This window comes from Acanthisitta chloris, unplaced genomic scaffold (assembly GCF_000695815.1).
Source record: "Acanthisitta chloris isolate BGI_N310 unplaced genomic scaffold, ASM69581v1 scaffold2732, whole genome shotgun sequence".
NCBI lineage: Eukaryota > Metazoa > Chordata > Aves > Passeriformes > Acanthisittidae > Acanthisitta > Acanthisitta chloris.
In genome coordinates, this window is record NW_008660849.1 from 146,228 (window position 1) to 170,510 (window position 24,283).

The window sequence follows — 24,283 nt, forward strand, 5'->3', positions numbered from 1 at the left end:
GTTACCTTCTCTAGTAGTAACTTTCCTGCAAATCAATTTCATATGCCTGGTTTCTAAAACATAGATATGTGTACATCTGTGTACACGCAGAGGCATATATATAGAAAACTGCAAGCATGATACACATGAAGAACATCATTACCATTTTTCTGAGATGCAATGGATTGGAGAGCGAGAAAATTATTTTATTATATTGCCTTTATATGTAGGGGTGACCTCATGGCTCTCTACAACTACCTGAAAGGGGATGTAGAGACGTGGGGGATGGTTTCTTCTGCCATCCCTGCAGGGAGAGGACTAGAAGGAATGGTCAGAACTGCAACAGGGAAGATTCAGATTAGATGTCAGGAAACTTTTTTCACTCTTAGAGTGGTCAGGCACTGGAATAAGTTGCCCAGGGAGGTGGTGGAGTCACCATCCCTGGAAGTGTTTAAGGTGTTTAAGAGGCAACTGACTGTAGAATATAGTTTAGGGGTTACAGCAGAGTGGCAGGTTCATGGTTGGATTTGATGATCTTGGAGGTCTCCTCCAACCTTGATGATTCTAGGATATTATATATATATATTTTATAATATGAAATCCATTGTGTCAGAAAAATGGTTATGATGCTCTTCATGTATCATGTTTGCAATTTTCTTATTTTCTTTGGGACTGCTAAATTTTTTGTTCTTATTTTAAGAAACACCTTCAGTGTCTTCTCAAAAATAATTCTTCTGTAGTGTAAATTATTAATTATTTCAAATGCGTTTTCTGGCTCTTTAAGCACTTCACCATAAAGCTTTATCCAACATAGTTAAAAGATTCTTTCTAGTAATTTATTTCAAATTATGTATGAAATGCAGTAATTCTCTCAGCCCAGTCATGTTGATTACTTTGGTGGAAAAGATTAGATGTAATTGCCCATTGCTTAGAATGACCTCATGAACGCAGAGTGGATTTATGACAGCTTTTCAGAAGTCAATCAGCTCATCGCATTTGCCTGTCTGAAATGCAGTCATTAGAGCCAAAGGTAATGTCAAAGTCATTGGGATGTGAGAAATCACCAGGACTGAGAATTTTTCTGTTGTATTGAATTAATTGTTCAGTCAATTTTCTGTTCAGAAAAAATTAACAACAATCAGCAAAATTACCTGATACCTAAAATTATATCCTTACCTGGTTAACTTTTTCCAAATATAGTACACTGCAGGTGATAGCTGAACAATTATTCATGCACATATGAACCCAGGATTAGCTAGAAAGGGGTAGTTGAAGGTCACTCTACTTGGTGAAATCTGGCACAATCCTAAAAGTCATATGTTCATATACTGCTTGGGAGCATGCAACAACTCTGAAATCTGAACTCATATCATTCCTTGGTGATCACACTATCTTACATTTTTACAAAAAAACCCCAAAAAAAACAAACAAAGAAAAGACCCCAAAACAACCAAGAGTTGTGTCATTACATTTTTATAATTATGTTTTTCCTCTACAGCGCATTCAAAGCCTGCCATCCTAAGATCAAAAGTTTTTATTTTGCTGCTGAACATCTAGATGATATGAACAGGTAAGGAAATCTCGCAAAGTTCAAGGAACCATTCCTTAAATGTGACTATTCTTGATGTTAGTAATAACACAGTGATAATAAAATGTTAAATTTAATAGCTGAGAAAGTAGTGCAGAGCAGCATTGTTTCTGACTGGCTTCATATGCTAAATATTTGATTCATGCAAAAATTACCTTTTTTGGAAACATGATTCCCTGTTTCTAAAAAAGAAATAAATACAGTACATGAAACAACATCCAAACAATTTCAGAATTCCATGTTTCCTTTTTTGGCTGTGTGACACCTGCAAAGGTGAGATATCTCCAACTCTACTTCCTAACATACTCCCAAACTCATGTGATGCTTGCTCTGGGATTGCTTCTATATCTTGCCCTGGAGGAAATAAGAAGTTGGAGAAAGATTTAAGGCAGATTTTTCTGCTACCAGTCCTGAAAAAGGAGGTAGGAATTGCAGGGAATGAATTTTATAGATTCTCTCTGTTGCCGTGAATTTATCTTGCATGTTGAAGTGAATTTGATGGGGAAAATTTCAACATCTCATGAAAGAACAAGGACTTAAGTGTTAGTTCTTTAAGTATTGAATTTTACTGTAGCTATTTTAGAGCACTTTTGCAATTTTTCAGAAAAACAATTGAGACTTCAGCACAAAATAAACACAATTCCTCTTAATTCATTTGAATGGTAAATTAAAACATGGATCTCATGTCTGTTCAAATATTTGAGGGTTTATTTCATTTATTTTTCACAACATAAACTGAAATTAATTCAGTTCAAAATAATACACCATTTTCATCATATGACAGAGGACGCAAACAAAAATCTATTATTGTGACCTAGCTTAGATAATGTCTGTGGATATACTTGCTGACCAGAATGGTTTTTAAAACAGAAGAAAAAAGGAGATTAAACTGAATCTATAAAACTGTTAGTAAGTGCTACAATCATGGTTTAACCTCTCCTGTGTGTACTAGATTCAGCTACCTGGCAGAGCACCTTCAGGGCACTGCCAAATCACTACTGATAATATTTGGCTAAAAAAGAATGGCAATAGTATAGGATGCTTGGTTTCATTTAGAAATAGCTGTCTGTTAAGGTTTTTTTCAGAAGTTCATGCATGACTAAGACTCACTTCAAAAGTCTCTCCTCAGAAAATTTAAAATGTTTTTATTTGTTTGTGAAGTTTTAGGATTGCCTTTCTTTGATAATTCTGTCAAGCCAATTATTCAAAATGCAATTTGCTGCTCAGCAAATAGAATGGTCTATATGGTATATCCAGAACTATAGCAGTAGCTAAATCATTTCTGTCAGTCAGTCCTCAGTCCGTATGACAAGACACCTTCTTTCTAAGGATAACAATTTATTGGAAAACAGCAGGAAATATGCAGCAATGCTTTAAAAATATATTGCACAGTCTAAAACACAGGAAGATTTAAAAGCTTTTTAGCCACCCAGCGCAATTAGTCTTTTTATCATATTTTGAAATAAGTACTTATTAATTCATTTGGAATGAGCTTGACCAAATTTTGATCTGAGTTACACACATGTAAATTTTAAGCAACTCTGTCAAGGTCTATGGAAACAATTAGAATCCTTACATCTGAGTTGCCATCATTAAATAATTATTTTTTTCCTCTTTGTTTCATGTATTAGTAAAAATAGTTCACTTTCACAAACATTGAATTAACTCAATAGATTGGGAGAAAAGTGGCTGAAAAATAATCTTTGAAATGCAGTGATAATGAAATACTTCCTGTCTAAAAGCATTTTGTAGCCTAGAGGAAATAAAACACAGAATCAAGTTATTAATTTAAACAAAGACTGTTTTGATCACATTCTGATCTCTTTTTTTTGGTCCTGTTTCTGACATACATTCTAATTATGTACCAGCCACTCATTTCAGGTCTGTTTATACTTGAAGCAGGAGAAGTAAATGTAGAAAACTGCTAATATATAGTTTCACTGAGAGTTCAGAATGGTTCCATTCCTTCATCCTTGTATCAAATGATAGAAAAATGTTTGCAGGATATGAAGTTTTTGTTTGTGTGTATCTACTCACATAAAATGGGTATTTTAATCTCAGGTAACGCTGTCACTATTCAAATTTTCTTACACTTTTATGACTGTGCCACACCATTATGCTGGTAAGGGATCTGGAGAACTGTGATCACTTTTTGCTCTGGTGTCTGAAGTTCTTTTTATCTATATGGTTACGCCAGCAAAAGTGTTCTTTTTACCCATATAATGTGCTTAGTCTGGGTGAGAAAGAGGACAGAATATCCTTTATTGATACAAAGTACTGTTTTGCCGGTGTAAGTGTATAGTCATGGAAACAACTTGCTTGGAAATTTGTTGTTATTCTCTTCATTCCAGTTAAACTGCAGTTGGGTACTTACAGACACTCTAATGTATCCATGTTCCCATACAGCGAGTTTATCCTGTATCCTTGAGCTTTATGATTAAGGACAATTTGACATCCTGCTTTGACTAAAAGCATTGCACCTACCTGGGGCATGAGACAAGATAGGAAAATGTTTACTCCTAGTCTATGAGAATCCCAGAACTGTGCATTCTTCTTTACAGAAATTGCAGGTCTACAGAAAGACTGGGGGTTTTAATCCTGTTCTATGTGTCATAAAATTGCTTTAATTAAATACTGACAAGAAATGAATGTGCTATCCCTAAAAAGGGGAAAAGAAAGGAAAACCTAGATGACTGCTGCAGCTACCAGTGCCACTGTGTTTATTGTCATACCTTGCAAATAGATCTTAAAATTCTCACAAGAAAATTAAAGCTCTAAAGAAACAATATTTTCTTGGCCTCTTGCCGTCCGAAGGTTACAGTGGCTACTAGGACACACACACTGCAGGGAAGAAAGATTTAAATCTTCCCATGTCTTAGGGCATTGTATCTTTTAATATGCATAATAAGAAGTATTTGCGTAACTGTATGCTTGGAACTTTTGTCCTTAGTGCATTGTAATGCAGGCGTGTTTTACTCCTTTTCCATTCTGCAGATCTTTACATTTCCCTTTTGGCCATATCCGGAGAAGCTTTAACAGCTATTAGAAATATGCAGAAGAAGTCAATATCATTCTTTTAGTTTCTGGACTGGCAAACAGCTCAAAAGCCATGGTTGTTAGCAGTTTACGACTACATCAGTATGTGCTCGTTCACCCCACAGGCACTGCAGGTTATTTTGCAAGCCCCAACACAGATCATGACCTGCAGAAAATCATTAAATGTGAAATCAGTCTGCTCTCTCTCTTTGATTAAGAGAGTGGTACACATTTCCTGGGTTCTCATTAGATTATACTTTTCAGGAAATAAAATTTTTCTGGAAAAAATCATCTGTCATAGCTGTAAGCAGTATCAATTGACTCTCAGTTAATTGTTAATTTATGTGGTTACCTCACTAACATGCACATTTACCAGGAAATGCTATCTCATACTTAGGACAGAATGAAGTTTTCCAACAGGAGAACCTTTATAGATGCATCATCTAATATTTTGTGGTCAGCAGTCCTACCCAATGGGGTTCAGTGGGTGGCTCTTCCCTGCTGGCTGCACAAGTGGGAATGATAAGCCATGAGCTGAACTGGGAACATGAAATCAGAATAGGCAAGAGGCAAGCAAGGGCCATCTCCTGTCTGCCATGCCATGTGACACAGCAGGTGCTTGTTGTCTTGTGCTGCTTTACCCTGTGTCTGTGGCCTTTGCTGGGCCTTGGCAGCATGGGCTGGAGTGCTTTGGGTGAGGTTCCTGCCCCAGTGCCTCTGATTTGGACTGTCAGAGCTGTCAAGGCAGCTGAGCTTTATTTCCCAAAGGAAGTCTTCATATATCAGGAATGTGAACCTAAAAGATAGCTTTGTGGTGGGTATTCTTTCTGCTGTGAAGATGTGAAATCATTGCTGGAGACATGGTTTGTTGGATTTCTGTTCCTATGTGCCACTCTTTTTATAACTTTATGGCATTTCCTAACAACTGCAACTCAAATTTAAAGTCTCCTCTTCATTTTCCCCATTCTTCTGGCAGAAATTTTGATTGTATGGGAACATGAAGTATTCGGCAATCCTTTTAGGAGTAAATCTCTAGCTTCCCAATGAACAGTAATTTATGGGACATTGATGTGGTTTACAGATCATACATATGGTCACTGTTTTGTGGAAGGACAGTGACAGTTGATGGAAGGTGTCCCTGTCCATGGCAGTGGGGTTGTAAGTCGAGGATCTTTAAGGTCCTTCCAACCTAAAACATTGTATAATTCCGTGACTCCATGATGGCAGGAGTTAATTTCTAGGAAAGCAACTGTACTTTATAATCTGATACCTGCTTACACTAGACTGCAATGTCTTGAAGACTGGCATGCATGAGTCATTACAAAGGTGTATTCTCTGCTGAGACAAACATCCTGTTTCCCTGCATGCAGTATGCAAATGAAACCCATCAGGCACAGTTTTCTGAAACAGGGGTTTCACATTCCTGAAGAAAACGCACACCTGACTGGAGTTGTCTTTCTGTATACCCTAGCAGTTAAATTGCAAGACAGTAGGTTGGCAAACCAGGCCTGTCAAATCCTGACTATGGGATGACTGGAGCAAGTAATTCCAGGTTTACCATGGAATGGACAACCACAGGAGATTGCCATGGTGGTTTAAAGCCTCGTTGATGAAGGACCTGATTCAGTGTAAGCATTTGGCTAATGAATACACTGAGAGCCCCATGGGGGCCCATGGTTAAAACCACACTGCTGCAGGCAGAGTGTATGCTTGGCAGTGACAGCCCTGCTAGAAGTTAGCAGCAATAGCTCATTTGGTTTGGGGTTTTGGGTTTTTTTGTTTGATATTTTGGTTGGGTTTTTTGGTTTGGTTGGGTTTTTTCATAATTTGTGCAGTTTATGGAAGCCTTTTTTCAAGTCCATGTTGAGATGAAAGCCTTAGATGTGAATTCCATTGAATCAACTGTCTTTCTCCCCCTGCTTCCCTGACACAAACACAAAAGTGAATTCTGATATGCCTCCTTCTTTTTGTACACGGCACTGTAGGTAAACTCTAAAACACATAATGGCATAATTAAACCTCACCGTCTGTTTGGGAGTGAGCCTGTTCTTTTTACTGCTGGTTTCTGTTCTGTTCCTCTGCTAAGTTGCCAATTCAGACTTTAAAATATTGCTTAAATCTCTGAAAAGTGGTATTTATTCTTAAGAAATCAGAACAGCAGGAGTATTCGTGTGATGGCATATCTGTGAGCAGCAGACTTAACAGCTCTTTGATTATCTCTAAATCCTTTATTTTATGGATGTTTGACATCATACATGGTTTTCCATTTGAAATAAAATCCTTGCTGTGAAAACAGTTTATTCGACAGCAAAATCATAGCACTTTGGAGACTCCCTGAACAAAAGTATCAAATAAAACAGCTGTCTAATATGAAAAATAACATAGTCCTGAATCTCCTTCAGATGCTCCTAGCTTTGTTTTTTGTAGAAATGCGCCCAAAAATTAAGAGGCTGGATTGGTATCACTGCTTTTTTTAATATTATTTCAGATGGCTTAACAGAATTAACATGCTTGCTGCTGGCTATGCAGAAAGAGAGAGGATCAAACAAGAGCAAGGTAATGTGTTGTTATTTTGGTTTCTTCTGTCAGCTCTTATCACAAGTTCATCTGTTCTCTTTTCCCTGCTGTGTATCAGGCCTCATTCTTGTCATCTGAAAGCAGTTCACATATGGGTATCACTGTTGTTGCTTTAAAGAATTCCTTCTCTCTCACGGGTTTTGATTAGCTCCCTCAGATTCTGATCCACAGACACTGGATTATTCCTGAGAAGGCAGCAGAAGGTAGCTAAAAGCAGCAGATATACTGCCAATAAGCTCCAGTATGTGGTACCAAGGAATCTTTGGCCCTCATCACAAGAAACTTAAGAATCTGCAAGCTAAAAAAAATAATAATTTAACATTGTATTTGGGGTTTGAATTCACAGAGGGCAGGAGTGCATGAAATTGGTCTCAGAAACAAGACTATTCTTCTAAAGCCTGTTGACATAATTGGATTTCCCCTAAAGACTTTCATTTCAAGGCCACTTAAATTTTGTGATTTCTACTGGTTTTGCTATATAGAAGTGTATGCTAAAGCCCCGTCAGCATTTCATTTGGAGTTGCAGGCTTACAGCATTTTACATCTGTTTATTTTTGATGCCTAATATTTCATAGGTTAAAAAAGCAGCATATATAAAATAATGAGGTGCTTTGCTTTAAATTGTTGCAGTAAAAATCCTCTTTGCAGACAGGAAAAAGAAAGGGTCAGTACCAATTGTATTAGGGAGGTTGTTTTTTAGGACTACCAGTGACATGGGCCCACAGAAGTGTTCCTATCCAACTACCTGCTTTGAGAAGCAGCTAGCTTTTGAATCCATGCTCTTTGTAACATATGAACCTCACAGCAGGCACCAGAAAAAATTTCAGTGGTCACAATGATCCAGGTCTTATCCAGATGCCTGTCAGCCTGCTGGCCACTGAGTCAAAACCTCACTTTTTACTTCTGTGGTTCTGAAGTCTTCATCAGAAAAGTTCTGGGGTTTAGCCCCAAAAAAATATAGCTCAGAGCTGGAGCAGAACTTTACAAAGTCTCTATTTCTAGCCATTTTTCAGAGAGAGTTGTGTTCAAAAGGCTATTACTAGGCTTCAAAATTTGCCACATGGCATCCTCCTTGTCCCCCAAAATCATGGGTCTGTACCAACCTAAGTGACAGCAGCCCTAGCCCTGGCCATCTGGCCTGATACCATGTGTATCTTCCTGAGGAGGATGATGCACATGGTCTGTCTCTCTGCAGTGTGTTGCTGCAGTACCATTTTCCTGGAAGACACTGTCCAAAAAATTCCTTTCCCTGATGAGAAGCAAAGGTGACTTCCCAGCCAGGTAGAAACATTAAGGGAGTTGGATATTCTGTAGTGGTAGACACCGTAGTAAAGTGTAGAAAAACCAACATCAGAAAATTATGTCTGCCTTGATTCATATCCTGATTGCCTCACCACAGAGCATCCTAGAAGCATCTGCCTGGTGTTGAAGAGCTGTGGCTTACAGTCCACTGACGTAATTTGGTGGTGATATTGTGCATGGGAAGGTTTTGGGATGCTCTGTCATTCTCACACATAACTAGGTTGTATCTCCTGTTGCCTTATTTCTAATCATGTCCTCTAGCAAGTACAGCTGCTTATCCTGGGAGTGTTGCCCACACCCTGTTTTAGTCTGGTATTGTCCTTGGCACATCATGTCATTTGTAACACCAGGCTCTCTGCAATCACGCAGCCCAGGATAGCAGCACCACACTCACTGTTCTCCAGTCATGTTCTCAGTGCCTCACCAGACTTAAAAATCAGTTTGGGAATCCATAGTCCCCAGGCAGTGCTATGGTAACCTGTTTGGAGGGACATACATACCATCTGTCACTGCTTGAAGAGGCTGTGAACAAACTCTGAATCTTGAAGTCTTCTAGGAAATCCTCTGTGTTAGCATTCAAAGCCAAAATCAAACTTGTATTGACAGTAGGTTGGCACTAGAATTACAATGACATGTGGGACAGTAAGGGAAAAGGTGTATGTTATGCTAATGCTATCCAAGTGCACAATTGCACATGATACACCTTTCAAAATCCAGATGGATATGGAGAAATGTTTTTGCTACTAAGAAATCACTGAGTAATAAAATAGCCAATGATCAGGCTCCCAGACATGAGAGCACATGCATTCAGGCCTCATGTAGCCTATTATTAAAATGTCTCCCTATTGAACATAATCAGTGACTATCCACTTACTATGGAAATTATATCCCAAGCACTGACAGAGTTCTCTATTACTGCTCTAATGCCATTCACTCATGTTGATTTGTTGTATACAGGTAGGTAGAACTATATACTCTGTTGCTTAGTTGTGTTTACTGTGGAAATCAGTATCACATTCCCTCTTCTCTGCCATATGCTGTTTTAATGCCTCTGGTGTTTTTCCTTGGCTCTCAGCACAAGGGCTATTACACAGCTCAGTAGTGTTCCTAATTAGCAAAGGCATCAAGTTAGCAAAGTAAAACCTCTCTATCACTTCAAGCATTTTTGCAATTATAAAAACTGTGAAGCTGGAAGTTTCTATATTCAGTGACTGTACCTATTGTCATCTACATATTTGATTTTACAAAAGGCCTTTTATTTCTGTTCAGCTCAGCCCTATGCAGCAAATCTTCATAAAACCTCTGAAACAATTCAACAGTAGTTGTCAAACCCGTTTCAAAGTACAAAAAGATATTTCTAGTGCTTCAGAAATGCACAAATCACCAAATTGTGGGTGTACTGCTGAATAAAATGTCACATTCTGTACAGAACAGTTTTATAAAAAATACCATCAGCTTTCTGTATTAAATACAATACAGCAAGAGACTTCCTTGGATAGAGGAGTTATATACTTTCCAGTCATATAAATCAGATAAAAAATCCCTAGCTTATATAAATAGAATATATTTCATCAGGAAATGGCAGGTCAGTGTTAGTTTATATGTAATAAATGCAGACTATTAGTCATTGAGAAAATTTTCAAGATATGCCTGATGCACTGAACTTGTCCATCACTGAATTGGACAAAATCTGCAGGGAGAAATACAGCAACTGTTTCCTAGCATCATACATGTTTTAGATAGACTCTAATTAGTCAGTTGCCTTAAGGAGAACATTTCTGAAAACTGGTGGAAGGCTATTTTCATACATTTTATCTGGACATTGATCCCTGTGACTGCAGAAATTTTCTAGCTGTAGGTTGTGTACAGAATTCCCTGCCTGAGACAAGGTGTGCAAAAATGTGATTGTACACTGGTTTTTTTGTATGTGGCTTTGACAGCAAGAACACTTTTGTATTTTTAGCCAAAATTGGAACCTGCACTGAGACTGCTAAATTTTACTTTCAGAATAAGCAGTTGAGTCTTCACAAATGTCACTGAATCAGGCAATTCTGACAGGTCTCTCACCACACATTGCACCACTAGGCTTTGCTGTAATAGGAACAAACATGTCTATATATATGACAATATTTTTGGGTGTTTTAAGTCGCTGGAAACAAGTTTTCTTAAAACTAGGATTTATTTAGAGAAAGAGTTTTTACTGATTTAGTCTTTCATTCACCAAAAATTAATTATTTACAGATTTCTGGAGTCATTACTGGATTTTTTATTTCAAAGCGTTGTAAACTTTATTTATGCTACTTATTTATTATACTGTTTAAAGAGAATCTCTCAGCTGTAAGATTTCAGGAAGCAAATCAAGAGACTCGGAGTTAAAACAGAATTGGTACTGCTTGGAAAAATTAAATATATAAATAAGGCTGTCCCCACCACTACTACAGTCTAAAATATATAGAATTTTAGGGACACCTGTTTCAAGATACTTTCAGTATTTTTCAGCCAATACGTATCCAATCATAATTATTTTTGTGGCTGTATAAAGTTTTGAAAATCTGATATGTGTATTAAGATTGTTCTGTATGCATGTTGTATTTATAAAGTGTGTACAAAAGTTACATTTGTGGCTTATATGCAGATTGTTGTTTAATATCTCTGTAATGGGACATTAGACTTGGTATACACCATAATGTTTAGAATTTTCCCTCTTTAGATTAAAACAATTCCAGGTTGTGGCAGCTAACATTTACAGAGTCAGCATTCACTAGTATTTCACTCCCAGTAATACCAAGGAAGGAATTTCCAGTTGCTTTTATGAAAGCAAATCTCTGATACACAAACGCATCGAAATGTGTCAGTAGTTTTTGATCTGATCCATATGTATCTTGTAGATTACTGGAGTGAGAGCGACAAGGAAGAAGCTGACACTCCATCAACACCGAAACAGGACAGCCCACCACCCCCATATGACACATACCCACGGCCTCCTTCGGTAGGTCACCTTCAACTGTCTATAGGAATGTCTACCCAAAATCCCACTGTGCCTACTCTTCTGCCTAACAGTACATGCATGTGCTCATTTTGGCACTCGCTGGTATATTTTTTGAGTCAGTGCTTGACTTAGGGCATTTATTAAGTAACACACATCACTAATTTCAACAGCCATCATTGTTGTTTTCACTGGTTTGTAGAGAACATGGATTTATAATCCCACTTGCTGTACAAAATAGATTAAGTTACAGAATTCTTTTTTCCTGTTCTTCGTTCATGACAGACACCTACTCATCCATGCAATCCCTCACCACCCTCTTATCGACTTCTCTAAGAAAATGTTATTACCTCAGGAACAGCTCAGACCCTTCTCTAAGGCTGTAGCAGTTGTGCTATGAAGCTTTACAGTAACAAATTACACTTGCATTTCCAGAGAAATACCAACATAAAAATGTTTTGTCTTGTATTGCAAACAGTGATACAAGTTGTTCTGTTAATGTGAAAAAGTATATGTTCTCTATAAATTAGAACAAAAGAGGATTTGGGTTTTTTCTTTTTCTTGAAGCAGTTGTTGATAGAAAACCAGGTTTGAGACCTCTAACTTATTCCGCACTAGCAATTTTAATTTTTGTGCCTATATACTCAGTGTTAACCAATGCATCTTATTTAATATAATTTTTGGAATGAAAAATTGGCAAAATCATGGGAAAGAGAGTGTTCATGATGTTTAACTTGAATGCAATACTTCAACTTACAAAATTATAGCTCTTTGAAGCATAGCACTGATGCACTGCAAACACACTTCCAAATAAATTTTTAGCAAGATAGGATAACAACAGGCAGTCGGATAGCATTTTACAATTTTTAATGAACTAAGCACATCTCTTCTATGTCTTCCATAATGCCATATTCTGCAAAGTTTTCTGCAAATAATTGTGTTGATTTATTTTATAGATTAAGGTACATAGTAAAGATATTTACTATGAATAAGCATCAGTATTTGACCTACAGGTATGACATGTACAGAAAGTTAGGATCAGGGTGGGTTAATCAGCTATGTTTGTGCCTTGGTTACTGACCTGGGTGCTGTCAGTAATAATGATAAGTTAGAGATTATTATTAGCAGTAGGTCTTGGTCTGCATTGATCTGAAGACTGTCCCGTTGCTGACATTGTAGATGAGCTGCACGAGCCCTTACGTGGAGCCCAAACACAGCCGACTCTCGTCCACGGAGACCTCCCAGTCGCAGTCATCACACGAGGAGTTCCGCGCAGAGGTGGCAGGGAGCACCACTGAGTCTCCGGTGCGCAAGACAGCGAGCCAGCGGCGCTCCTGGCAGGACCTCATAGAGACACCTCTAACGAGCTCAGGACTCCACTACCTGCAGACACTGCCGCTGGAGGACTCTGTGTTCTCTGAGGCGGCTGTGGTCTCCCCCGAGCACCGGCGGCAGTCAACCTTGCCCACCCAGAAGTGCCACCTGCAAGATCACTACGGCCCCTTCCCCCTGGTGGAGGGTGAGCGGATGCAAGTGCTGAATGGGAATGGGGGAAAGCCCCGAAGTTTCACTCTGCCTCGGGATAGTGGATTCAACCACTGCTCCCAGAGCCTTTCAGTCGGTGCTGCTGATCACCACGAAGAAGCACAGCAGAAAGAGGTGGAGGAGGAGGAGGAGGAAGGCAAAGCAGCAGCAGAAGAAAAACAGGAAGATAAAAGTAAGTATGGGATATTTCTGTGGCTTTTCAAGTGTCCTGTTCATGTAACATAGAGGTTGTTTTTCCTTTTTCCTATCAAAAAACTCCAAAAGTCTTTCAACATCCCCCATGTTTTACCAGGTCCCCCTTGTCACACACTTCTTTGATCTGCCCTGTGTGTAAGGTTAATAATCAGAGTTCTGCATGACCTCTCCTGACCACAAGACACTTCCCCATAGGCTGGTCACCATTCACCTCCTACTAGTAATTCTTAGATATACATGGATTTTGCTTCCATGCTTTCTTCATGCTTCCACTTGCAGAATATCCTCCCCTACTGACACATGTGTGTTTCAAGACATACTTAGTAAGATTTCCAGCCACCCAGTCTGGGCTGTAAAAACCACTTGGTAAATCCTAGAATGCAAGGTCAGGCTGTGATTGTGTAATATCCAGGCAGGCAAGTCACAAGACAGCCCAGAATATGTAAGAAGTTGAAAAATAGAGTGTATTTTCTCCAGTTCCTCACCTTGTGATTTATAGAGAGAAGTTAAAAAAAAACAACATTAAAAAAAAAATAGAGAACAACTATGAGACCAGCAAGGCTTAAAAAAACTCATAACATTGTGTAACTGTCACTTAATGGCACATAAAAACCATAGATATTAGGGTTACTTGTCAAAAATAATCCAAATAAACAGGGATTGGAGAAGGTTCCTGCCCCTCCTGAACGTGTGAACACATCTCTGTGTCTGTTTCATGCTTTGTCCTTCACTGTTGTTTATGAAGCTTCTTAGCATGTGCCACTTGCAAAGTCAAGTTCACACCCAAGTTGTAGGGTCAGTCAATGAAGCTGCATCAATGATCTGCAGGGTTACGTTGCAATTAAGTTACTTGAAGTGGCAAGGAAGGCAGGTTCAACCTTGAAATTCTCAAAGGGTCTCTGCTGTCTGGTTCCTTCAAATTCAGCTTTTGCGCTGCAGTAAATAACTATAAAAATGGTAGAGACAGGAAAGGGTAATGAAAACTTTGGATAATTAACTAACCACCTAAGTTAATTCACTGAAGTTAGCACCTTTGTTGACCACCAAAATTCATGTCATGTTATTTAGTCTGCTTGGGAGTGATCAACAGTTTTCCATTACCCTAATGCTTTAGTCATTACGGTCTAAACATCTCCAATTCTTGACTTTGAGAAAACAGTGATTTCTTTTGTAGATATTAAATCTGATGCCATTAAAAGTTTAAAAAGGAATGATTTCAGTTGTGTTCATGCATGACTTTCCAAAAAAGCCAAACATTTATTAGAGTAATATTAGACTCTTATTGACTGTGAAATGAAACTGTCTAATTAAGAGGGTTAAATTTCATCAACCATGCAGAACACTTATCTGATTTTTAGCCTTCAAGTTTGGTTTTAAAAAATCCTCACAGGAAATGAAAAGTGTCAAGGAGACTCCACTGGTGTTGCTGTTCGGTTTGGGCATTACTTATGGATACTGTTGCAGGACCTAACTTGTTAGGTGTTTTAAATCTCAATTTGAATGTCTTTGGGACCTGGTTGTAATATTTTATAGCATGCAATGCTAATAAAGGGCTAATGCTTGATTTACTGGGCCAGCACTTGGGCTCCCCTCCATCTTCATAGATCAATTTAAAAAAGGGAGAAAAAAGTTTAATTTTTGAAGTATTCTCCCTGTATACATGTACTGTTATTTTATTTTGAGTGAGGAGGTTTTCTTGGTTGAAGCCTTAACAGATTATTTTGGAGACATTAACAACCAGCTAGGGAAGTGAAGTGCTCATGATGAATTATCAACCATGAAATTATAAAACCAGAAGTAAAATACTGTTTAGTCTGTTGAAATGTTTAAGTGTTGAATTGCTTGTTGCTGTGGCTGCAATGTTCTGTTTGCAACGCTGACTTTTTCCAGTTCCCTTACCAGTAAAAGGCTGGAGGGATTTCATGCAAGTGGTGTTCTTAAGTGCAAAATCCAGTTTCTGAGCTGAGAGATTTGCTTATATCTGCTAAGTTAGCTAAAGCGATGGGTGCCTTTGTGTGTGCTACCTCACTGCCCCCTTCACCTCCATTGCTCTGGGAAAACAAAACATTGCAACTGGCTGGAGAAAGGCAATCCTCTCTCATTTAGAAACGTTTTAACCTCACCTTGAATGTTTCCTCACGTGGTATCAGATGAACCTCTTAAATATATTTATTTGCCTTACATATTTGTGATCCTGACATAGTTCTGAGCTCTTGGATGATTTTATGTGCTCTTGTGTGTACATGTATGTGTTTTGAAGCTTAATCATTCCTATTGCTTTTTGTGCGGGACAAGAATGCAGCTCCTTTGCAGTTGTTGCTGTACAAGCCAAATGTCATTGCAAAAAGTTTGTTTTCTCAGCTTTCTGTTTTGACATTCCCACATTTAAAACCACCTGAATTTAAATCAAATAGTAAAACACAGCCCTGTTTTCTTCCAACTTCTTTTGCAGAATTGTTTTCAAATAACTGCACAATAAACTAGGAACTCCACGCTTTTATCAGATGCTGTCCCCAGCTGCTATAATTTAACATAGTTCTGTTGACTTTCTGCTAAAGCTGCACTGATTTGTAACAACTAAACATCTTCCCCCAGTCAATCACTGCTTTATGCCTTAAATAGATATTGCAAGACTTTACTGACACTACAAATAGTTCCGTGTATCAACTCTGCTGTAACGTCTAGATGTATATGGTAAACTGAAAATATGGGTTGTCCTTTCCTATGTTTATCCATTAGGATCTAACTTTGTTGTGTGTTCAGTTGCTTCTTTTTGTCTTGTATATCACATTAACATTGCACTGCTAATATTTAATGGATTGCTTTATTTCCCTAATGACTTTTGTGTAAATCATTTAGCTGTTCCATATTGACACTGTCCCGTATCGCTCTCTTGCTTTATTATCAAAGAGGATTCTCTTGTGGGATATTTGAGTTTGTCCATGTGTTTGCTCCTGAGGCTATGCAAATTGCAAACAACATTCAGAAATGTGGTACCAAATATCCCTCTTTCTGTGTTGTTCAGAGACAGCCTGCACACGGAGAGCAGGTCAAAGGCTGTGGCACAGTGCATTGCATTTGTGTGATTCACTTGTGAAGGGCAAGTTGGAACTTTTCTGGTTTGTCTTCTACTAGTGGGAGGTAATAGGAGTCAGCAGTGCACTATGGCACTGTCACCCCCTTCCCCTCTGGCCCCATCACTGTCTGCCTTTTGTGTGTTTTGACAGATTTCACCACTTAATCCCAAAGAACACTTCTGTTATCTTCTTGGGAGACTGTTTCCAGGAAAGCTTGCCTCATTTTTTGCTTTATTGTTTGGAATAGTTTTTTATTGTGGTTCCTTCATTTTCAAAGACAGGGACAGTAATAGGAATTGCTTAAGGGTTCAGCATTTAAGAGTAGCAAATAACTACTCCTCTACAGACTGTAACTGGCTGTAGATCCTGCCAACTTAGCTGCAGAAATCCCTGCACCTTTTTTCCATACTCCCTGAAAATGTCTTTGGAGAACAGCAGTGTCTGTGGGAGTCTCCAATGCTGTCATCTGCCCAGAGAATGCTGGGACAGGAGCTCTGCTGCTGGCTCCATGTGCTGCAGGATTGGCCAGAGCAGTATTGGCACACGTGCTAGGGAACTCACACATGGGACTTGCAACCGTGTGCAAGGGAGCTTTCTAATGTGCCAAGTCTGTAAAATTTATTCAGGAAAATGGATAGAAAAGCACTGATGTCTGTTTGAGTTTGAAAATATACTTGTAGCAAGAAGAAATTACTTAGACTGTCTTCCCACTGTTAAACTCCTTTTCCTTCTGCATTGTTCCTTGCCTCTTTGTTCTCTTGCATCTGCAAGTTTTCAGTTCTTTTCCTGCACTCTTAGGTACTGTAATTCCTCCAAATAGGTTGTTCAGGATATTTTTGTTGCTGCCCCATCATTGTCATTTTGGAGTATTTTCTCTATAGGGTGGACAACTCGAACAAAGTCTCATATAAATTTCAATAAATCAGTGACTGTCCTTCTGGGGCAATTGAAGGCTGGGATCCAATCGTTTGCTGCATCGTTTTCACACTCCAGAGTGTTTGCAAGATGCAACAATCTTCCATGTCTGACTTGTGTCACCTTGAAAAGATTTCACAGTATTTCTGAAGGCTGGGCACACTCACATGTATTCCCTGGCATTTTGCTCCATCACCATAAGCTCTCATTCGGGTTAGCAGCCAGCATCCCATGCTTAGTCTCACAGTCTTGTGAGTGCTGGCCCAGAGGAACACAATAGCCTCACACTCCAATCTCTGAAACTTGGCTTTTAACCTTAAACCACTGAAGACACTTGCCAAAGGCCAAAACAGGAGCTGATGTTGGCATTTTGCAGCTCAGAGAGATTGCCTGTCCCTGTGAACAGTTTCAGGAAAGCTGACCTTGATGTCAGGGAGGGCTTGTCACTGAAAGAGGTATCAAATGTCTGTTTCTGCTGAGGTACACCTGAGAGGGGTTTTCTTCCTTCTTTCCCCCAGTAAAAAAAAATCAGGAACCAGCAAGAGAATAAGAGAAACTGAGAACAGTTTCTCCAATCTCACCTCTCAGTTACAGAAATTAAATTCAAGGTGGCATTGCTTTCACAAAATAGGACAGAGGAGTTTAAGGAGTCCTATGACTAGCAACGAGTGTCATGCAATGTGCCCAAGAAAGTGTATCCATGCCACCCTAGGTGGCATTTGCCTTCAAGAAGGAGTTTGTGCTAGTAAAAATTATACTCTGAATATGGGCAGGTATCCTCTGAAATACAGGTCCAGGGAGGTTTGCTTTATTTTAATGGGAGGACTGTAATGCACAGTGCTAATGGTGTCTCTTAGAAAGATCAATGTTTGCTAATTAAACACTATGTTATGAAGTGGTACCCTGTGCATCACTTCTAGGTTTTGCTTCTCTGCATTTTGGGTAGGATATCTTCACTTTGGCAGGATTTAGGCAACAGTGAAATGTGGGAGTCGGGATGAATAACATGTAAAGCCTGGATTGTGTGCACTGGAGTTGATGAGGATGTGTGACTGAAATTAATAGGGTAGTTTGCTTATCTGACAGCCTCTTTGCATTTTAGAGAGGATACCAGTAGTGGTGTCCTGTCATCTGACCACCTAGTTTTATCCACACTGAGAGGCAAAGGAGATATCATTAAGACACTGTATCTTGCCCTGTGGAATTATTCAGATTAGTAAAGCTGTGAATGCCCAGTAGTGTCTTAAATAAGCAGAGCTATGAGAAATAACAGGTAGTGTTTCACATTAGAAACATTCCATATGAGGCTGGTCAATAGCACAAAGTACAGCAGCTTCTGGGACACTAAGCAGGGTGTTATTCTAACTTACTGCACCCACTATCAGTCCTGTACAACCAAGAGCATTTGCCAGGGTTGGGGTTTTCTTTGCCTAACATCCTTCTGGTTGACACAGCACATGCATGCTCAGACACAGGAGTAGGCTAATGAAATGGCTGCTTTTTCTGAGCTTTGTTTTTATGATCTGATTTTTCATTCCTAATCCTATTTGAGCCTTCTCATGGCACATAACTGGGCATTTTCACTCCTGTGGGCTGAAGACTGTCAGCATTTCTTGCCTTGTTTGCTAGGAGGAGACCTTCATCCCTCCTGCCCTCCCACTGACTCCAAAGTGATAGCTTTGCTCTTAACTCAGTGTGAGCTTACATAAAAATGCTGCCTAGTTATGTTCAAAAACATGATCTTAAACCTGTTGGTTTATATTGTAAATGGCTAGCCCACACTGCTTGGAATAGTTTATATATTTACAATGAAATTTTCATCAGTGGCTCACGGTTTCAGGGAGGAAGGAACCATGGAAAAACAGGGCAAGGCAGTGGCTGCCACATCACCTGATCTGCTCTTCAAAGCAGATGGCTTACATGCCAAATGTCTGGTGGAATGGTGTGTGTTCACATATTCTACTATGGTTTTTTTATCTGAAGCATTTAGTGCTTCATTTGTCATAAGATTCAGTGAGATCCTATGAGAGCTGTTAAATTTGAAAATTAGTATGGAAACGGCATTGTTGGTAATCTAGGTGATATGTCAGGCTAAACTTCCTGATCCTAGTTAAATTTTAAGATACATCTTTACCTGAATAGGAATTTCTATAAGCTTCCAGAAGCAACTGCATATTTGGGAAAATTTTCATCCCGAATAGATAATTAATTATCTTTTAACTGCCATATATGTGTGTATGCTCAGCTGTGTGAATAAAAATGTGGTTTAAACTATTTATTATACTTTTGTAATTATTGAACGAAGACTAACTTAGATAAACAAGTACTGGGAGTACGTATGTTTCTTTCTGAGCATGTCCTTTAATTAGAATTTATTACATAAAACTTTTTCAATTCCATATGCAAAAGAAATTCCATCATAGAAGTGAGTTTGCATTCTAAATAAAAATGATGGGATACAAAGCTTCGGTATCCTGATTTTAAATTTCAGTTTCAGGGGAAAAAATTGCCTGCAGTGTTCAAAAACTAGGTATTGAATCATTTACTAAGTAGCAATTCAGAAAGCAATATGGGCTGTCAACAGGAATAAAAGTAGTTTAATTTTATGCTTGTTAGTGTTTATACATATGAATGCATTTTGCCCACAAATATATTGTGGCCACATTTAAAATTTTATTTGATTTCCATTGCCCATGCTGCTAAAAATGCAAAGGAGAGGTGAATTCCTACTTTGCTGTTGGTTTTAATAGCTTTGGCTGTCATTGCCAACAAAGGTCATCTGCTTTTGCCTGAAATATACAGAAAAAATGGTCTCTTTATACACACAAGAAATGCACAAGAGAAATTATTATGTGGCCATTCTTCTAAATTACTTTTTCTGCAACGTTTCCTCAATTCACTTACTAAGTTGGGGACTGTCAATAGAGCTGTGCTACTACTCTACCAGAGACACCTTTGGGTTAGGTGATGAAGCAAGGAATTTATACATGTGAGAATATATTTCTGTGGGGTTTTTTGTATGTTCTGCATTAATTCTCTCGCTAGGTGTTAAGTAACCAATCTGGTTTACCTTTAATTTTTCCACTTCTTGGTGTAACCAAGCTCTGTCCTTGGGAAAAGGCAGCTCATAAATGGCAGACTCCTTCACAAGCAAGAGGAGGAAGACAGTCCAATTCCTCTAGGGCTCTCTGTTTATCATACTGAAGGATATGCTATTGCTTCCCAGTTTGTTGGCCTGATACATCTCAGCAGCAATATAAAAGAGCCTTTTTTGTGCTTGCAGATTCTGCCCCCTCGATTGCAAATTTGCTTTCATTCTGAAGTGATAGTCAGATTTCTTAAATGAGGATATGTAGCTTTTTGGAAATTATTTTATGTATGAAAAGGAAAATTCAGCTGGTTTTTTTTTAATTAACACATAATTTTTCATTGAAAGAGGGCTTTCCTGTCCCAAAATTTATACTCACATTCATTTTGATTTCAAACATGAAAAACAGGCATTGTTACTAATCATTTCCATAAACTTTCTCACTGAAACTCACTGAAAATTGTTTTGAAGACACTATTATAATTAACCACTGCAATTTAACTGGAACTTTTCCACAAGGAATCCATTTTTCACAGGGATTTTTGCAGAACTCAGATAGTTCCTCTTTGAGATGTAGCAGGGGCTTAACCTAATCTGAAGGTTTCTAAGTGCAAAGGAAACAGAAACCTACAATAAAAAAATAACCACCTATCGTGTACATGAGAATATTCTTTCAAAATGTGTAATTTAAAATTTTTTAGCTTTTTTCAAAGCTAAAAAAAAATCAAACCCTTTCTATAATCTATTGTAATTAAACCAGAAGAATATGGCCCAGTCCCAGTAGGACTAGGAGAACAGAGGAGCATTCAAGTCTTCTTGGATTATATTTATTACACCTCCAGGTGGTACCATCTGTTGTGTGTGGCCCTCGTGTTCTCTCAAGGCAATCATTAAAACAGGGATGAGCTTGAGTCAGTAGTGCTTGGAAGGACATTGGAGGGATGTAGTTTGATTAACTCACTACCATGCTGAATGTCTGGAGGGTCCACATATAAACATATATTCTTGCTTAATTACTGTTCACCATGGCCTATTAAAGACCTCAATGCAAACAGTCAGCATTCTGCTAGAATTTGTTTTGCTTGACAGACTCTGGAAAAGCCAAATTTGTTACAAATCAATTTTGTTTGGTTTGATCTACTTTTTAAAAAGATGTCCTCAGAATTTTTTAATTTAAGGTGAAGATGGAGGCCTATAAAATAAATGTTGAATGACAATATTTTGTGAATTTTCCTAACATCCCAGCCTGGATTTCTGGCTGACTTTTCTTTAGCTACTGGCTGTTTCTGCAGAGGGTCATAGATGTAGGTAGTGTGTCTAACCTGCTGGCCCTATGCAACTTACTTGAATACTCTTTGACAGCTAAAATGGCACTACTAGATGCTTGTGTTTTGGCATGTGAATCTCCTTACTGGTTTCCTAAACCTTTCCACTGCAGGAAGGCAGTATATATAAAGTCTTGGTCCTTCCAAAGACTCTGGTGAAGCTGTCAGCGTACACTGCATGTGTCTTGGAGCAGTGAGCTAGGTGTGAATTGAAAGATTATCCATTATAGCTCTGCCCTCAAAATCTGGAGCTGCCATACCTACTGAATCTGCCCTTAAACATCCCCAGTGGTGGGTATTTCTTGTTCCCTCCAGACAGTGCTTTTCCACCTTGCTGTATTGGGAAGGAATGTTTTTTTTTCTCCTAATGGATATTGAATTGTTCTCTCTGCAATTTAAGCCCAGCATTTCCATTCCATTATGGCACAGAAAACAGACTGCTCCATTACAGCAGCTCTTCTTTCAAGCTGAAAGGTTGTTAGGAAGGTTGGCTTAGTTTTTCTCACATACAGTGTTTTCTAGGCCTCTGACTCGTCTTGCTGAGCTTCCCTGGATTTTCCAGCTGTCTCCCAGCTCTTCTGCGATGGCAGCATCCAAGCTGGGTGGGTGCAGGTTGAGACCAGGAAGATTGTTTTGCCCTGGCTGTTTTATGCTCTATACTAAGTATGTACTTGGCAGTCATACTGTGCTTCACATTTCACTTTGTGCTGTACAGTAGCCCAGATGCTTTTGTGCTTAATGGTTGTTTTTCTAATCATAGTTGTTCTGATTATTCCTGTGCCTCTTACATATCCAAATTAAGGAGCTCATGTTAATAAAAACCTCAGGTGAATTAAAATGTCTAATTAATTGGGCTAAACCCAACCAACCAACAAATAAATATGACATTTTGTAAAACTAACAGCCTGACTAGATAAAAAAAAAAAAAAAGCCTTGCAGACTAACCTGGCATTTGCCAAGCTGTGTCTGTTAGCATAGTATTTACCATATTGTTAGATGAAACTTGGCAAGGGATTGCATCCCTCCAAATCATTCCAATTTCTGACACTGTCCTCCAGCAGTATAGGAGATGTTTCCTCACACTTTGGTGCTTGTAGATTTTAGTAAGTTTATTCTCTTTCACTGCCCAGCCTACTAGTACCTTCTGGGACTGTTTCTGGATGCAGGGCAGCTCAGGGGAACCCCAAGTAGTGCAGCCTTCCCTGTTAACAGGAAGCTTCTGGTGTCTCCTCCATCTAGGCTTGGCTTTTGCTATCAGAGGGCACCTAGAGTATAGAAAGTGACTAATACTGCTCACTTGTGAGAGCTGAACTTCTAGAAGGAGAAGATTGTGCCCTGTGTCACAGCCATTCTGCATCTAAATATGTTACCTGGAAGATGTTACCTGGAGATAGTTGGGGAGCTGAAGGTTCATTCTTTTTCAGTTGGGATTCTATCTGTCCCTCAAAAGTGCTTAATGCTCAGAGTTTATACTAACCACCTGAGTTTTACCTGTAAGTTCTTCTGTTGTTTTTCAAGATCAAGCACTGTAGTTCTTATGAAACAAATGTGATAATACAGTACTTTATTAACAAACAAGCAAATAAAAAGGCCCTGTAATCAGGCAGTTTTGCAAGGATCTCAGTCCTCATTCATTGTAAACAAAATAGATTCCTTTGTTTTTAAAAACTGTGGTTCAAAAGCTCGAAGATAAATATTTTTTGTCTCCTGATGCCCAAATTTGTGAGTTCTGGAACCTTTTGATGCTGGTTAACACTCCAGTTGCACTAGTGTGGTGCTATTAAATACCATGATTTTATGAACAAAGCATGAAACAAGTTCTCTGTGGGAACTTATTGTATTTACATGATGAAAATGGCTGCATTTTAAGTAGGATATTTTGTTTTCTGGCTCCATGTTTTGAGTCCTGCTGGCACAGAATAATAACAGCTAATTTTTTTTCTTATCTTCTGCATTCCAGAGGGATGAACTTGAGGCTTTTGAAATATCAAATATCAAAAGTCACTGATTTGTTTAAAAGCATTTGAGTTGTTACCACCATCAGAGTGAGGAGAGAGGCTGCCAAAAAACTTCGATTTAAACCAACCTTCCAAGCAGTTTTTGAAATGTTCATTTAACCATGTGATGATTTACAAGCATCAGGGAGGAGGCAAAATTAAGGGAGCTCACTTGGGAGATTTCTCCTAGTTGTAAATTCAGAGGTAGACAGATCAGGCAGTGGCACTGCGAGGCCAAGCCACAGGGTTCAGATGGACAGGAAAGTGACCCTCATTGCTCTACCCTGCAAGGATAATAAGTAATAAAACTGAACTGGGGATCATTGTGCTATTACTTCCAGGTTAAATGAAACTCATATTTTGAGTGAGGTAGGATGGCTTGAGGGAAGCTGCAGGTATGACTCCTGGCACAGCACCCAGTTGGGCTTGGCAATGCCAGAGGCCCCTGTCAGTGGGCTCCTTGCAGCTACTGTGTGCACAGAAGCATTTTTTGTGGTTTGGAGATGCTTGAGGACAAATTAGGGAGGAAGATGCCAATGACAAGCAATGAATTTTCACACTGATGTCTTTGTACCTTTGTACAAAGGTCATTGAAGGTAAAAACCTTCTGAATTGGTGGAATGAATTAGTGGAAGAGTAGGAATTGATGCAAGTGTACAGGTAACTCCTTCCT

The 24,283-nt window shown here is 38.8% G+C and overlaps 1 protein-coding gene across 1 annotated transcript in view; it reads left to right on the forward strand.

Moving 5' to 3' along the window:
* CNKSR2 (connector enhancer of kinase suppressor of Ras 2) overlaps positions 1-24,283 on the forward strand; it is a gene marked incomplete at its 5' end in the record, with an annotated part of 160,947 nt that overhangs the window by 114,203 nt on the left and 22,461 nt on the right. Inside the window, 4 exons of the mRNA XM_009069964.1 lie at positions 1,478-1,549; positions 7,092-7,159; positions 11,371-11,471; positions 12,648-13,185. Of these exons, the coding sequence (XP_009068212.1) occupies positions 1,478-1,549; positions 7,092-7,159; positions 11,371-11,471; positions 12,648-13,185 (779 nt within the window). The remainder of the gene's footprint in view (positions 1-1,477; positions 1,550-7,091; positions 7,160-11,370; positions 11,472-12,647; positions 13,186-24,283) is intronic.